This window comes from Protopterus annectens, chromosome 3.part0 (genome assembly GCF_019279795.1).
Source record: "Protopterus annectens isolate FY-2018-M chromosome 3.part0, PAN1.0, whole genome shotgun sequence".
NCBI classification, from domain to species: Eukaryota; Metazoa; Chordata; order Ceratodontiformes; family Protopteridae; genus Protopterus; species Protopterus annectens.
In genome coordinates, this window is record NC_056731.1 from 633,665,415 (window position 1) to 633,683,933 (window position 18,519).

At 38.6% G+C, this 18,519-nt stretch overlaps 1 protein-coding gene across 1 annotated transcript in view; it reads left to right on the forward strand.

Annotated features, from left to right (window-relative positions):
• EEPD1 (endonuclease/exonuclease/phosphatase family domain containing 1) overlaps positions 1 to 18,519 on the forward strand; it is an 891,467-nt gene that overhangs the window by 747,744 nt on the left and 125,204 nt on the right. Inside the window, exon 3 of the mRNA XM_044065031.1 lies at positions 13,747 to 13,857. Within this exon, the coding sequence (XP_043920966.1) occupies positions 13,747 to 13,857 (111 nt within the window). The remainder of the gene's footprint in view (positions 1 to 13,746; positions 13,858 to 18,519) is intronic.

The following is an 18,519-nucleotide window of genomic DNA, read 5'->3' on the forward strand; positions in this document are numbered from 1 at the left end:
ATGCTTACTCATGAGCAATGCATTTCTGACAACTTTACAATCCTGATGAGAAATAATTTTAGAATTCTCTATTATTGAGAAACTGTTTATATAATCATGATAATAATTTGTGGCTCCACCCATGAAAGATAGAAGCTATTTAGAATAATTAAATGTCTTTACAGTACCTTTTCAGTGTGAATACCATATAATTGTATACTGGGATAAAATAATTTCTATATCAAGTTAACTTCAGCAGCGTTTTGCTGCTAATTAGATAAGACATGTTTGAGAGACATGACTTATATTATTGAAGGATGTTATATCAAATGGAATTACCAGCTGAGAACACTTACAGAAGACGAGAGCTGGTTTTAAGAAATAAAGGGTGGTCCATGGAGTATTCTTGTATTGTCCACAGAATAAGTAAGGCAACATTTCTTTTGCACACAGTATGGATATTTGTTAAAACGCCAGTAAAGAAATGTGAAATCTGGGAATTAGATGAATGCCTGATGGACACATAACTAAAATTTTGTTTTCAACCACTTTTATGAAATCTGCACAACTGAAAGGGAATTATTACAAAGGGTAATTGCACTTTATGCTTACCTATGGTGCACAGCAAGACATTCCCCTAGTTCAGTTCTTGGCTGGGGTGCCTTCTGTGCAGAGTCTGCATGTCCTTCCTCTGTTCACGTGGGTTTCCTCTCAGTGCTCAGGTTTCCTCCCCTGTTCCAAAGACTTGTAATAGGTGGAATGGACAATCTAAATTGGCCATAGGCGTGTGTGCATATGAGTGTGTGGTGTGGATGAACTACCGCAGCAGGGATAGCCACCCGGCAGTGTAAACCTTGAATCTAGCTGATTGTCACTATTGAAGTGACACCCCGACGCCGTGTGCAAAAAATGGGAAAAAGAGTTTGTGGATGGATGTGGCTGGATGGATAGTGCAGCATCCGCAGAGCTTCTGTGTAATTTTGGAAATAAAAAAAAAAAAAAAGAAAAAAGTGTAGTATTTTTTTTTTTTGTCTAATGTACACCTGATGAAGTGAGTTGTTATCCCACAATTCTGATGAGCCAAAAAAAACCTGATTTGTAAAACTTATGGTTTAACAATGAAGAAAACAAAAGGTAGTACAGAAAGAAATTACCTGAACTTTGTCCTTTTTTTATTGTTTATTTGTGTTTTGTGGGTAATGAATGGAAAAGACAGGTTCCTTTTCCTTAGTTACAATCATGATAAATCTTCTTCTTTCGGCTTTTCCCAGTTAGGAGTCGCCACAGTGGATCACCTGTCCGCTCATGATTGGCAGTGGAGTTTTTACGGTGTCGAGTTGCAGCCCAGTGCCCAGCCTTCCACAGATGGCACACACCCACGCACTCATGCCTAGGGCCAATTTAGAGTGTCCAACCCACCTACAGCATGTCTTTGGGATGTGGGAGGAAACACAGTCATGATAAAAACAAAGAAATAATTCCACGCTTAGGTGTAAGAATACAAAATTCAAAATGTAGAATGACGTATTCAGGTTAAACACAAAAAGTCAAAATATTCCTCTTGCAAGATCAAGGCCTATCTTCCTTCACTTATGTAAATATTGTCAGTCAAAGTAATTAAAGCAGTAGAGGTGCTCCGCCCCTTCCTGAAGCCCCAATGTTTTTCAGTCAGAAGAACAAGGTCTTCCACATCATGTCTGATTTGGTGGGAAACAGCCTTCAAAGTTGAAACAAAAGAAAAATTGGAGTAAAGGTGTCACTTTTTTTTTTTAAGTGCGGCTTTAAGGATAGGATTAACAGTGTAGTGATTTCAGGAGTCAGAATTAATTTTCAGTCAGATGTTAATGATGTGACAGAAAAATATTAATGAAATGAGTTGCATATATATATATATATATATATATATATATATATATATATATATATATATATATATATATATATATATATATATATATATATATATATATATATATATATATAAATAAGAATTTTGGCAATAGCCAATCATGCAGTTGAATTCAGGAGTGCTGCTAAAATAGATTCTTATAAGATGTATCACTAAAATAATAATTACTTCAAAAATTAAAATTAATTAGGATGTACATGAAGTCAGCATCCTGGAACACTACAGGCCTCTCACACATTTGGTACCTATTTGATACTGTGAGTCTCAAATGAGTGAAAATGTAGACTTATGTGTACCAAGCCCAGGACTGCACTTTTTCATAGTTTTAAGTTTCTCTATGGTATAGTGATCTCAGAGTTGGCATGTATATGTTTGGAGGTGTGGGGGGGCTTGGCCTCCACATTGGAAGTACAGGACAGAAGCAGTTGTAGCACAAGGCTCCCTAGTGACATGACTAAGACCTCCTGTATCCCTCAGCTATTGGTCAGTATCACATGTTCATGCCAGTAATACAAATTTTTATGTGGCTATATGAGTTAGTGATGTACATGGTCACTAACTTCAATGATTATATAGTGATAAAAAGTACGACTTCTATTCCTACAGAATGCTTAAAAATAACTTAAACATTACCACTCCATTGGCATCAGAATTAAACTTTATTTTTTGTATCCAGGTGACATGCTGTTGTGCAAAGGAATGAAATTGAAAAAAAAATACCTGCATTCTATTACTTCATGGCAGAGCTAGTCACCCGGCGGTGTAAACCTTGACTCAAGATGATTGTCACTGTTGAAGTGGCACCCCAACCCCATTCTGTTACTACCTTTCTGAATACTTCAGTGGCTCCTATAAGTTGCAGTAGTGTTATTTTTGATATATAAAAAATTAATCAAAAAACATATCTTTTAAAAGACTGCAGCATTATAGATGACATTCATATTCTTCAAAGCATGCATTACTTAAGGGTACTTTCCCTGGCAATGCAATAACCTCATTCTGAGCAGAAGGCAGCAGGAGGCTTTAAGTTGTTAAAACTTTATAAAGAAAATAAAACTAAAGAAAGGCTATTCTCAGTTTTAAAACAGCAGGTCCCTTTTTGTAGGGTCATTCGGCAGGAATATGCTAGCCTTGTATCAGTGATATGGCAATACGTGGTTGTATAGTATGGCTGAAGCTGACTGCTGCTGTCTTGCTGAACCACTGTGAGCATGCTGAATGGGACTCTAGGCAGAGTGACTGAGAGGTAGTCAGATGTCACTAGTACAGCGCCATAGATGACAGTGTCATAGGTAGTTACCAGGCACACAGTCAAGGCAACTATTGGAAGATTAGCCCATTTTCCCAATTGCCACAAAGCAAAGTCTGATTAGGTGACTTGTTTAGAGAAACATGGTTGGCAAATAGAAGCCGAGAGACTCAAACCTTGGACTACAAGAAGCAAGCCATTATCAGTTTATAGCCTCTCCTCTGCACTAACTACCAGTCTTCTGCCTGAAAGTGCCTCTACGAAAAAAAGCATGACCTTGGGAAAAGGACAGCATGCTGGAACCAGCAGACCATCCAGGGGGCTGGATTGGGTAAACTTGATGCTTTTCATTGCATATAAAAACTAGTGAGCAAAGATTTACTGTGCCTGTAACATCAGTATACATACAGAAGTCTTAATTTATATGTGTATATATATATGTCTACCTGAGGACACCGAAAGATCTAAACTCCGACGACGAGAACACCAACACCGGAAGACCGACAACGGAAATAATCAACAGTTCGAAATCCCAGCGCTGAAAACACCGACATGCGAAATGAGTGCGACTGTGTAAGTATGCAATAGTGATGGACTTTAGGGTTAGGGTGCGGGTAAGATAAGTGTGCGATAGTCACAGACTTTAGGGTTAGGGTGCAGGTAAGGTAAGTGTGCGATAGTGACAGACTTTAGGGTTAGGGTGCAGGTAAGTTAAGTGTGCGATAGTGACGGACTTTATGGTTAAGGTGCAGGTAAGGTAAGTGTGCGACAGTGACGGACCTTAGGGTTAAGGTTTGGGTTAAGGTTAGTGCACAGATAGTTGTGTATGTAAGGTTTAGTGTAGGTTTGTAAGGTTTTTGGTGTGCTTGTGTTGTGTGTGTGTTTTTTTATGTAGGTATTGGGTAGGTTAATGGGATGTGTGAATTACGTGGGTAATGGTGTTATGGGATGTTGCGATGTAGTGGGATGTGTGTGATTTGCTGGTACATTCTTGTTTATGTTGTAGTTGTGATAGTTTAGTTTATGTGTGTAATTTTGTGTAGTAGTGTGTAAGAATGCTTGGTGTGGTTTACATTGATGTTTCTGTTTGTGTTTTGTGAGTCGGTGTTATGGTGTTCTATAATGTGGACTGTCGGTATTGTGTGGTTTCGGTGTTTTGGTGTTGGCATTTTGGCTGTCGGGTTTGTGGTGTGCTGGTGTAGTGTAGGGGATCGATATATATATATATATATATATATATATATATATATATATATATATATATTATATTTTATATATATATATATATATATGTGTGTGTGTGTATATATATATATATATATATATATATATATGTGTGTGTGTGTGTGTGTGTCTATATATATATATATATATATATATATATATATATATGGCTCCTGGTAACATTGTCGACTGGTGCTTTGGTTGGCATCTGTTTATTTCAGACAATCTGGTCAAGAAAACAGATGGTTGACAGGCATACAAGATTTACAGTAGGGAATGTACCCTGTCCCCAGGGGAATGTGTGATCTCATAGTTAGAATATGTAATTAGAAGGGGTGGGGGTGCACTGCAAAAAACAATGCATTATGTGTGGGAGTTTTTTAAGTTTTGCATGCTCTGAGATTAATTCTCAGTGCATGTATAATAGCATGTTGACTTGCATGACTTGCATAATGTTGATCAATTTATTTCAACATTATGCACATCGGCATAAATGGTATTCAGTCAATTTAAGTAGATTCATATAAATGTATATAATATGTATATATATATATATATATATATATATATATATATATATATGTGTGTGTGTGTGTATACTACAACACATCGACACATTTTATGTACAAAAGGTGTCACAATTAATCTAAAACACATTTCTAAAACAAAATGAATGAATGACATTTGATAGAAAAGTGTACAAGGCTACAGGAAGTGACTGCTGGTGTGTTTTTTGGTCATAGAAGTGACAATGCAAATTAGTGTTGATCCGTATTTTTGCTTTGCTGATGCCTGCTGTTACGTTGTATCATTATCTGTAGACGTTTGTGTTTGTGCATCTGCAGTGATTCACTTTCTGAGAAGTTCTCTGTTTTCTCCGTGGTTGTGTGAATATAGAGTTTGAATATTTAATGAAAGGGGTATGAGGGGAGAAGTTTTGGAGAAGCATTTGCTTTATATGAAGTTTTAGATATAATGTAACTCGACAGTTGTGTTTTAGATTAAATGTGTATCAGATGAATTTTTTAGATGATTTCTGAATAGATGAAAAGTGTCTTAGGTAAATCATTATAAACTAATATATGTGTATATATGTATGTGTGTTTACCTAATTTCATCCCAAATGTTAACATTCAATAATGTCAACCAGAAAATGTTGAACATTTGAACATCGACATGCTACTGTGCATGTCTTGAGTAATAATCTCAGTGCATCCAAAAGCTAAAAGTAAAATAAAACAGAAAAACATTGCTACTGATTATATATATTAAACTGTGAGATTGTGCAATGTTGAAGCAAAGGACATTTTTCCCAAATCGGAGAATATTGTAATCTTGTTCGCCTGCTGACCATATGTGTAGTCGACCAAATTTTGTTGACAATACAGATGTCAACCATACATTGATTCGACTTAATTCAGTTCCCCTATATATATATATATATATATATATGTAGATATAGACATAGATATAGACATAGACATAGATATAGATATAGATATACCAGTTCTTTCTTGAATGCAGCCATGGGTGGGGCGCAGAATGACCATACGTTTGCAGTACATTATCTCAGATATTACCATCCACCACTGTATTTCACACTGTTTGTTCCACATTGCTTTGACCCACATTGATCACATTTATAACTGGGTATAGTTAATTAATGTTGAGTAGTTTAGCCAAACATACTAGTTTTTTGGGTTGTTTTTGTATTTAAAATTCCTCATAAGGAATACATTTTCATTGATTCGTACATCTTGGAATTTAGTTTGGAAATCCTCCTGCTCTGCAGAGGGCATAGACTATTATTGAAGTATCCTGTAATTCTACTGACGTCAATTATTCTAAAGTAATTTCTAGTCCTGAGATCTTTTCTTGGCTTCTGGCTTTAAGGTTTATTTTGTAAATACTGAGACACTGCCACTTACTATGTGAGATCTGCAATGAAAGGAAGTATACCATAGAATGTGTGATATGCACTGGGATCGTTAAACTGAGTTTCAGGGGCAACACAGGTATTAACGTCCTCTAAGCAGGGGAAAGTTTCCAAGTCCCCCATTTTATTGTTGGCACTTCTGGCACTTAATAAATCTACATTCACCTTTTATTTCTTTTTATCTTGTGTATGTTTCATTTCTTATTGCCTTGCATTTTGAAGAACCTAAAGACAATGTGAGGATGGAAAATTTCCTTTTTGTTACTTGTTCTCTTTTAGAAAGAGGTGAAGTCAATACGAGGCAAAGCACTCTTTCTTGTCCTCCATCTGTCTGAGCGGCGACAAGTTCACTGAATCCAGTTTAAAACACTGTGTCCTTATCTGGTCACTATACTGGTTGCTATGTGAGGTTATGGAAGAGGTTCACTAAGCAGATGCGTTTTCCCATACTAGGACGTGTAATTATCCTGCAATGTCTGGTTGCGTTTCTAAGTGAGAGGACTTTTGTAGAGTGTGAACAGCCATGAAATTGTCATCCTTAATCCTTTGTAACCTAGTTGAGGTGTCCCTAATTTTGACATCAAGCATACAGGACACTGTCACAAGCTACTTGTAAAGTTCAGAGACATACATGTCTATTTTTCTAACAGTGGAGTCACAGTACATTGAGACAATTTTGTGGTTGCACAGTTACAGCATCTGTCTTTGGGCTTTTCAGTCTGTTCTGGTTCAGTGTAACCCTAGATATTTTCTTATTCTCCCCATGGCCATGATATGATAATGTATGTTTTCCACTGAACATACTGCGAAAAATTAGAAATGCAAAATACCTTATATATTTAGTGCTTTCATTTCAGAGACTTTGAGATTCTTCTTGCTTTAATGTAGTCATTCAGTGGCCTGTATAATATGCTACATGTATGAACTGAGGTTCTGCTTGGAGTGAATTTGTGGCTTTCAGCGGTAGGTTTTGTGGGAGCAGTCTTCAGAACCTCTGCACATGTAGTGGTTAGTGTACATGTATGCTCACAGGGTGTAGCTTATTTTGACAGTTTTACCTCAATACTCTGGGTGTATATATTTACACCTTTCATTCTCCTAAATATTTCAGGTTGTATCAACATGTTGTATATTCTCTGTAAGCAAGTATATCCATGCTGTTATGGAGTGGTTCTGGAGAAGTCCAGCAGAAAAATCACATTACCTCATAGTTTTGGTGGGGGGCATGGGCCCCCTTTTTGTTTTGGTTTAGGAAACAAGTCACAGCAGTACATTGCAGGACATCAGTTTGTCCATTTGTAGGGATATCATTTGTCTTCATTCACTTCAACAGTGTTTTATGGTAATTCAGGAGAAACTGTTAAGTAAAAGCATGCTTTTATGGTTGGGGTCTCTGTCTGTATCCCGCAAATGTTCAGAATTTCACAAAATGTCCATGCTTTTGTTTCATATTTTAGGTCTGTTCATCATAAAATTTGTGGTTGGAGTTTCTGACATCATATCCTTCAGAAAATGCATGCTAATGTAAATCCTGTTATTCTAGCAACTTTCCAGGTTTGTCAGACAAGTATTTAAAACCTGTCACTGATTTTGGGCTTTTGCCCCACCATTATTTTGGGCTTTGTCCAGAATTCTTGAGAGCTGAGATGATGTTAGGTATGCCATGGTCGTATTACCCTGCCTAGGCCCACATTTAACAGTACAGGCTGTGGTGCAGGAGGCTTCCCCCGTAGATATATATTAAAAAAATTAATGAAGAACAGCAAAGTTCAACATTTACGCTTCTCTTCTGTTTTCATAGTTCTGGGAATTGTACTTATGGGTTTTGGAATTACAGTAGGGATCCGACTCTTTCAGGTTTTACAATGAAAAAAAAGATGTATTACACAGCTTAGTATAACAAATGGCATAGATATACCAATAATTAAATAGATTTCTCCTCAGCATATGTTGGCACAAGTTAGAGATGAGGGATGGTAAACCAAAAGCAAAAAAGCAACTAAAATCAGAACTGTTACAGTTGCCATGATTTCATTGTTCAGTCCAGTACTGAGAGCAGATGAATGAATTCCTGGTCTTGTAATTTTTTTGGGTCTATATTACAACGTCGTACTTGTAGAAGTTCGAACGTTATAATATCGAACCCAACAGTCCGAAATCCGAAAATAGCAAAGCCACGGCAAACCGATTTTTTTCCCCAGGGGAAAAAAATTGGTGGGCCATTTTCAGGGCTTTGATATTTCCTCCACTGTGGTCCAATCTCAGAGTTGGTATATTTAAGTAGGGGGGTGGAGGGCGAAGCCCCCCACTTTAAGTTTAAAGTGTAAGTTTTTTTTTTTTTTGTAACGGAACAGAGATTTTTTTCCCTGGGAAAAAATCGCTGTTCTGTGTTTTTGTAATTACTGGGTTTTGAACGTGAGTTCGATGTTGTAATATAGACCCATTTGTTTCAGTTGCTGGTACCGTTGAATAATGCACTTTCATTTTTATGAGGTTTTGTGCATCTAGTGAGTGTGGACATGCTGCTGGGTTGCAGTTAGAGCTAACTGAGTACTTGAATATTTTAAAGTTCTGAAGGTAAGCAGTACTCCTTTAATGCCTGTGATGGTGCTTCTTCTTTGGTATAACTGCTTTATCCCGTGTCCAGCGGATTTTTTTTTCCTTGCTTTCAGTAAGTTGCACAGACTATATTCTAACAGTATTATACTAAGTACATTGCATCCAGGGTAGCCATTTCAGGTACTCTGTACATGCTAAATTATACACTGCGCTATCCAGCTTCGGTATGGCTTCTGCATTGCTTACATAAAGTCAGTGAAGTAAACCCTGAAAGAAAAAAAAATATGCAAAATAACAAACCTGTAAATTCCACTTAATATACTTTCTCTGACTTTTTCTTTGATGCTGAAATTGGGAAACTCTGGAAGCAGGATTAGTGTAAATGGGTAGGATCATTGGGAAAGCACTGCATGACAAGGTAATATAAGTGAGGCATAAAACCATCAGAACTCTACCCCTCTGCAGGTTTGTACGTACTACACGTATTTACTGTTCTTTCTTTTTAATACATTTATTTACCAGATTAGCCCACTAAACACAGGTGATCCTTTTCAGGGGAGACCCGAGATTACTGTCTGATACAGTGACTTTGTCAGAATCACACAGTAGGCAAATGGAAGTGGGAGGACGCAAACCCTATATCCTTAGCTACGGGAAACAGCTCATTGATACACTAACTGCTAGACAGTTGTTGAAAAAAGTGAACATTCTTAAAAATAATATTATTAATAGGTTCAGTATAATGATAGAATAACAAAAGTGTTCACATAGTACAAATGCACAGCAGAAGAGTTTCCAAACGTATTTGATGCAGTCAGATAAACAACTCATTAACTTTTGACATAGTATGCCCTTATCAGCCTCATGTTCCTGATTAGAAATTTCTCCTGATTTGGCCATTATAAATAATGTCACTGGAAGCAAGTTAAGTTCTGCATACTTACAGCTCCATGGTACAGTGGCATAAAACTTTACTACACGACACTGTAAAACTCCCTACTGCTACTCACTATGCGAACAACGGTGATCAGCTGTGACAACCCCTAATGAGAGCAACTGAAAGAAGAGGATACCACTGTTACCAGCGTACATTAGAGTGGAGCCTCTAGGTCATGGAGGAACTGCCTTGGGGGGGGGGGGAGTGTTTAATGGCAATTTGCCAATGTTTGGGGAAGGGAGCAGGAAGTCTGATAAAGGAGCACCACCTAATAGATGCCAACTGGTGAGGCCCCAAAAGTAGCAAAGTGCACTGGGCATGCACAGCAGAAAGCAGGCAGCATACAGGTATTGTCGGAGGACTAGCATTGTATTAAGCATATAAAGAATAACTTTCATCTCTCTCTACAATGACTGGTAGGCAAATAACTCTGCTCCAGTTACCTGGAACAGCCAGGTAAGAAAGGGCATTTAGATGAACAGAGGAAATGGTTAGGCTGATGAGATTAGAAAAAGTCCTTGGTTTCAGGTAGTAGTTTACTGATAACTCTGCTCCAGTTACCTGGAACAGCCAGGTAAGAAAGGGCATTTAGATGAACAGAGGAAATGGTTAGGCTGATGAGATTAGAAAAGTCCTGGGTTTCAGGTAGTAGTTTACTGATAACTCTGCTCCAGTTACCTGGAACAGCCAGGTAAGAAAGGGCATTTAGATGAACAGAGGAAATGGTTAGGCTGATGAGATTAGAAAAAGTCCTGGGTTTCAGGTAGTAGTTTACTGATAACTCTGCTCCAGTTACCTGGAACAGCCAGGTAAGAAAGGGCATTTAGATGAACAGAGGAAATGGTTAGGCTGATGAGATTAGAAAAAGTCCTGGGTTTCAGGTAGTAGTTTACTGCAAAAGCCATCTTCACTGTACTCTTGTATTTAAGTAATTTGGACTAACTTGTAGCCTGAAAATTCTCCCTTATTATCACAAAGTATTCCCGCAGATCTCTGGAGAGCAATGTCGCATTCTCATGTACACCAATTCCTCATCTCTTTTGACCCCAGCAAATATTTATAGACCTCAAATAACTGTCTACAAGCAACATTTTATTTATTTGTTAACCAGCTAAGGCCATTAGACACAAGTGTACCTTTTGAGGGGGACACAGGAGGGCTATCTTGATAAGTGACTTGCTCAGAGTCGCACAATTTGCAAGTGGAAACTGAAGGAATCAAACCCAGCACTACAGGATGAAACTCATTAACAACTTAACTCTGTCAGTGAAACATCCCATTTACTTAAAAATACCTCACTCATGCTCCTTTTATAAACAAACTACATAATACCTCACCAAGAAGTATTTTGAAAGGTGCTTCCCCCAGTCCTCCAAAAGAATTCCTGCATCCGATAGGTCATCAGAGTAAATGCTTTATCTAAAAGCTTATACAGTGCTCTGTCTACATTCTGTTATTAAATACAAAAAATCCTCATTGACCACCACGGCTGTAAAGACATAAAAACTTTAATAAAACTATGACCCACAACAAGAACCAATCAGATTCAGTGGGGGAGGTCTCATTGTTTTATATTGGAAATATTTTCTTCTATGTTTTAGGTATATAGAATGGGGCATTGTTTCTGACCCAAGAAAGCACTTACCTTTATTTTATTTCGTCATAGTTTTGTTAAAGTTTTATGTCTTTACAGCCATGGTGGTCGACTAGGATTTTTTTGGTTTAGTTCATGGTTTGATATTCCGTGTCGACCTTCGCTTATAAGGATATCCTGCTTTTTTCTACATTCCATCATTACCTGCTTCCCCATTAGTAAAACACTGTACCAGAGCTATGCTGTCTCTGGACTATTTCTGAATGTATACAGATATCCCTTCATGTAATTTACTTCTGTGTTATTCCAACTGCTTGGCATTTTCTTCAAAGGTACTGTACCTGAGAAATGTAACAGGTTTAGCTATGGGTGAATTGTGTTTATCATTGTCTGTATTAAAATATTTTTTAGTATTGCTTATATAAATGTAAACTGTAAATTGTAAAAATAGTTTGGTGGATTTTCCATAACCTGTCTGTGGCCTTGATTAAAAGGGTCTTTGAACTAGTCCACTAACTTAACAAATGTACAAAACAAGCATCTCTGTGTTTTGTCTTATGCTCCTCTGAAAATGTATATTTGAGTAGTGCTATTTACTGGGTGTGTTATTAGCAGAAAGTATTGTACTGCAATGCAACCCGCGGTGGTGGTGCTGCGGTAGCGTTGGTGCCTCACAGTAAGACGCTGTCCGGTACGATTCTCAGCTAGAGCGTCTTCTGCGTGCAGACATGCGTGAATGGGCGTACCTTCGTTGAAGGTTGTGCATCAGGCCTGGCAAGCCGGTACATAAAAATCAACTGCCAATCATTAGTGGACCAGAGTTCCGCTGTGGCAACCCCTAACCGGGAAAAGCCGAAAGACACAAACTTGTACTGCAATGCACCTGAAACAAACTCACGCTGCACTTCAGTTGTTGGCCAGATTTCAAAGCATGATTTGGAGTTTTTATCAAGTTTATACTGTACTTCACAAGCACCAGATTTATGGTATTTTGCAGTAAAACTGTGTGGTATATTTCTTATGTTCTTGACACCAAATACTGCTGGTGGGATTGGTGAATCTGTCTGGCAAGGTGCAGGTTGTTGTAACTCCCTTATGCTTATTTTACCAATATGATACTCTGCAGTATGACAGGGAGTTCATATCTGTCACTGCACCAGCAGTATTGCATAGAACAGATTAGCACGTCACAGTTCCAGTGGTTTGTGTTGTGCAAGAATGGTGTGGAGTAATACAATTTTAATATGCCTTCTGCTTTACTATATCTAGCCTTTCCTGCTCCTGACTGTTAAGTAGAGTCGCATGGTTCTAGAGTTAGCTCTACAGCATAGTGACTGATGTATAATGGGGTAATCTGTCCTCGGCAGGAAAGTAACCACACTCTGGTACACAATACAGGAAAACCTTCAGGTGTCATACTGTACTGTAGGGGGTGGGGTTTACAGCATCTCTAAACACATCATCGGTGCATTCCTCCTGCTCCTGCTGCAAGGTATGGCAGCATGTTTTGAATACCTTTTAGTAATACCAAGCATACAGTGCTGTAGCAGCCAAGGGGTATGCAGGTTTTATGTTAAGTAGCTGTATACGCTGCTTGTCTGTCAATAGCTGTCATGTGCCACTTCTATGTGTTACGCAACAGGGGGATTCAGCTCAGCACCATTAGCGCTGACAGAAGTGAGGAGGTGGGATGGAGGTACGATGATTAGTAGTATAATGTTAACATAAGGGAACAGAGCCCAACACTATATGTGATGGAAGGGGAAGGACTGGGGACCCTAGAGACAAATATTACGGGGTGTGCTTTATGAGAGAAGGGAAAACCCTAGTCAGTGAGTGTGTGTCAGGTGGTATGACAGGACTGCCCTACTCAATGAGCTGTACATTGTGCTATGTTAGCAAGGACAGTAATAGGGAATCCTATACATGAGTGTTACTGTATTTTGCAGTGGGAGGGAAGTATTTCTTGTGTGACACTACTGTACTACAGCCTCACTGCATACCAGGAGCTACTTCTATCTCATTGGGCAGCCAGTGTCATGTGCTGAGGTCCACAGTTCATTGCAGTTGTTTACCGCTGGCTATAGTATAAAGACATCTTTATGAACACCATCCTACAATTAAATTCCAGGCTAACAGTTTTTTTTTGTTTTTTATTCCTTAAGTATTTCATATTATAAAAAAAAAATCTCTTTTCAAATCTACAACACATTTGTAAGAATTGAAGTATTTGGCTTATTTATGGAAAGCAGTCAAGGAACAGAATGTTATTCCAGAAGCTTATCTCTGCTGCTTTGATCATTGTTGTAAGAAACATAAAAGGGCAAGTTCACTAATTTACCTTGTTTTGCCCTTCCAGTTTTGTACAGAGCTTAATAATCCAACACTACCAAACATTCGCAAGTGGAGAGGTCCAGGGGGAACATGGAAGTACATTGTTGCAGAAAAGCCATCTGTACGAGTGCAACAGGTAGGTCTGTTTAGCTGCTAACTCATTACTGTTCCAAATAATTTATGTGTTCATTTGTCTTAGGATGTTTGTACAGATTTTATTTCATTGTTGTGTCTTGAACCAGGTCCTTATTGATTTGATTGAGTCACCATTTACTGACACCACACAGGAACCTTCTAAACAAGCAGTGTGAGAGAAGAAGTATTCATGATCACTAGTAGATGCAGACATTAATAACTTTACAAAAACTGATATTTTCCATCATTTTTAGGTCTTCATTCTACACCATCTACTCGAATTTCTGTCTCACACATACATTCACACACACACACACACACACACACACGATTATATTTATATCTGTGTGTGTCTGTGTGTGTGTGTGTGTGTGTGTGTGTGTGTGTGTGTGTGTGTGTGTGTGTGTCTCTATACATATATGTGAATCTTTTCCAGAACTGTTGACTGCACAGTCACCTGTGTCTGATCTGTGGCCTCCTGAAATTCTTCAAAGGTACTTTTAATCTATCAGAGAATATACCCTTTTTTGCACCTGTACCAGCCCAGTGTATTACTTTTTGGTAATTCTAGGAAAACTGCTTCAGTTGATTCATTTAAATGCGGCTTAATCATTTGTTGTTTACCAGTGATTTTGGTGTAGTTTAATGATATGTCTAGTATTTAGTCATGTCATTTCCAGTCTGTTCTACATACCTTTCTGGTGGTATTCCTCTGAACCATACATCTCCACCTACAGGCATCAAAATATGGACAAAGGCTCATAAAAAGTAGATACATCTAGCAGAAAATCTGGACAGCCACTTTATATAAAATTTGCGTATGTAATGCCATAAGTCCTCCCACTTACAATGGGATTGTGGGATACCACAACCCAAAAATGTGTATTTTAACAATTAAAGTGACAACAAATACACAGACAGATAAACACACATACATATATAGAGACCACAGGGGAAGCTGGTACTTCTGCGCCACAAAGCTGCTGGCTGACGGTCCAACAAAATCAGGAAAAAAGACCCATGCAGTGTAGACCAAGCTCAATTGAGATTTCAGATTAATCAAGAAATTATAAATTGTTTAGAAATCAAAACTTATTTATTGAAAAAGAAATAAATGAGCATGTTTGCCCTTAAAGATCTCTTCATCAGATCTGTATAGATTATGAAAGATATGCCCATAGTTTTGAATTGTTTGTATTAAATTCATGGCAGACACTAAGGATAAAAGTCTTTGTTGCATGTAGGGAGAGAATCAGTACCTTATTTAAGTCTGACTTCTCATTTGCTGTGGCATTACTCGTATTGAGGCTACGCAGATTTCTGTGTGGAAGTGCCCCTTACCAGCTAGTCCTGCACAGGAAGTATACATAGAATCGTTGTCAGTGGCACAGGTTATGCAGATCCAGTATGCTGAGATGCAGTGCTTAGCAGTGATGCAGATCAGAGTTGTGTATACTCTGCATGGTGCTGGATTTCATTAAAATGTAATTCACGTATCTAAGAATCACCTTTCCAGACAGTTAATATAGCTGTGTGTATGTGGGCATCCTGCCAATCTGTGCGACCATGTGGTATAGGCATGGGCTAAGCTCTGTGCAGGGAGTCTATGAGATTGAATAGGCAGTGAACTAACATAAACTCAGCAGTTGCATTCAGTGTACCAGAAGTTGTCACAGCTGAAGCACCTGTAGTAGTATCAGTGCAGGAGAGTGCCAGTTGGTGAGTGTTGGATTGCAGGCTGTTCCACTTCTTGGCCAGCGGAGTGTTTACTATCATTCACAAACCATCCCCACATTCCTTAACTGCTACACTAGGTCTTTACGACTCTCCACCTCAGACATACACAACACACACACACACACACACACACACACACACACACACACACACACACACACACACACACACACACACACACACACGTAAATACAGAGGACCATCCACATGCAGAGGCACACACACATACACTCACAAACTTAGGCATGCAAGGTTTCAGTCTCATCGCCCTCATAGGGATATATACAAGTACCTAGTTTCTTCTTCCATACACAGGCATAACTACAGGCTCCAATGCTCAGACCCAACTCCACCAACCCATACACACACACATACATCTTGTATTCACCCACACATATTTATTTAGTTGTATATGCAATCCCAGTCTCACACTCCCCCCCACAAATGTACATACATTTTATTTTATTTATTTATTTTACATTTGTTTACCGGGAAAGTCCAACTGGGATAAGACCCATTTTCAGCGAAGGCCAGGGGAGAAAAGCTACAAATAGAGGTTGTACAAAACTTGTGCAAGAAATTTTACAAAACTTATACAAGAAATTATACAAAAAATATGCAAGACATACAGTACACCAGAAATTACATTCTATGCTATTATAGCTGACATTTGTATTATACAATCATCTGGTATAATTCTTTATTGTGTATAAAGTTTAGTTTCTCAAAGTAAGCTGAGGAAGGGTTTGTAGGTGGGAAAACTGGATAGAAAAAGATGAGGTTAGAGATTATCTAGACATGAGAGAGCGCATAGATTATGAGACGGTCAAGGAAGAAGAAACATTGTGACCAGAAACTATTAAAACTAGTTAGCCTGGAGTAGTACAGGACCAAAGCCAGGTGTCATTAAGAAAATTTTTAAGAATCCTTTTGAATTGGTTGGTATTTTTGTTGGTTCTGATGCTGTAAGGTAGTGAATTCTACCTTGTTGCTACATGATGAGAAAACAGGGAGTCCTCTGCCATATTAGAGGATTTGGACATGTGTAGTAGAGATTTATTTGTTGACCGAAGACTTCGATTTGTGGTATGGGGCTGTAAAATATTTAAAAGGGCGGGTTTTTTTCAGATTGATATACTAGTTTGTGTTGTAAGGTTAATTGGTTACAGAATAGTAGTTGTTAAGTTCTAACCAGGAGAGTTTTTTTAAAGAGTGAGAGTGGTGGGTATGATGTGGGCAGTGAGTTGCAAATTTAGCTGTTTTATTGTAGCATGTTTAAAGTTTAACTAAATCTGTCTTTTTAACGTTGGTGAGAATTGGGGAAGCATACAGAAGTGTTGATAGAAAATGGGTTCTAGCAATGGCAACCCTAGAGGTGCTAGTTAGATACTTTTTATTTCTGTAAAGAGTACCCATTTTTTGTGAACTTTCTTAATTGTTTGTGTTATATGTAGGTCATATCATAGGCTGTTATTTATTATTACTCCTATTAGCTTTGTTTGTGAATCAGCATTAATTTTAGTATTATTCCTAGCTGTGAAGTAGAAGGTGCTTGGGGGGGGCAGACGATCTTGGGGGTTGGAAGATCATGAGTTTTGTTTTATTGGGGTTGAGTATGAGCTGATGATTAGAGAGCCATAGCTCGGTATCTGAGAATGATTTTTGGGTTATGTCATGGAGGTGTTGCAGGTTATTAGTGGCACATATAAGTGTTGTGTCATCTGTATATTGAATAGTTGAGGCCAGTGGGGTAGCATTATGAAGGTTGTTTGTAAAAATTGTGAAGAGTAACGGCCCAAGATTTGAGCCTTGAGGTAGTCCTAGTGTGACGGGAGGAAGGGGGATAGGACATTAAGCTATTTTACAGATTGTTGGTGGTCCTGTAGATAGCTTCAGAACCATTGATTTGCAGAGGAGCTGAGGTTCAGTTTGGAGAGTGTATTTACTAGTTTGGGGTTGGAGGCCATTTTGAAGGCCTTGGACATGTCTAGAAAGACTGCAGAGACTATTTTATCATTGTTTCTGAGTTGGATGATGGTATTGGTGAAACTGAGGAGTGCAGGTGTGGTACTATGATGGGGCCTAAAACCATGTTGACATGTTGCTAGCATGTTGCTGAATGTAAGATAATGAATCATTTGGGAGTGGATGCATCTTTTGAGGAGTTTAGATAATGGAGAGAGAATGGTGATCAGTCTGTAGTAGGTCAGCTCTGTGGAATTTTCGCCTTTGTGTAAAGGGATAATGAGTGCAATTTTCCATATTGCTGGGACATGTTGCTGTGCTATAGACTTGTTAGTAAGGATTGATACGTGATAAGATATGGCTTCAGCTGCTAGTTTTAAATATTTGGGTATTAACTTTTCAGTTGCTATTGAAGAGGGTTTGAGTTTTTTTCAGTAGTTTCTTAATGCTAGCTGTGGGAACAGGCTGAAAGAAGAAGGAGCTGGAGTTAATATTAAGAGGTTTGGAGGTTAGTGATGGTTCTGTGTGTGATGCCCGTGCACTGGCCCAGTAATCAGGGAATGTAAGTCCTCGCCACTGGCAACAGCTAGGGGGTGTACACATTGGGAGGATGACAAGTACACACACAGTAAAGTGCAATTTCCCTTAAACCACACATAGATCACAGTCAGTCTGGGGATAGTTTCTCCCTATCTCTCCAGATCTCCAATAAGACTCCCCAGTGGCACAGCTATAGGGTTGGGATTTCAGCCGAGAGGCCAAGCTAAGACCTCCAGCACCCTCTCTGCCCAACCAGTGCTTCGTGTCCCACACTAAGTAGCTGACACATACACACTTTGAGATTTGATTTGATATACAAACACACACACACACACACACACACACACACACACACACACACACACACACACCTGGAAAGGCTGGCACAGGGTTACTAGCTATGCCCACTTTTGCCCAGACT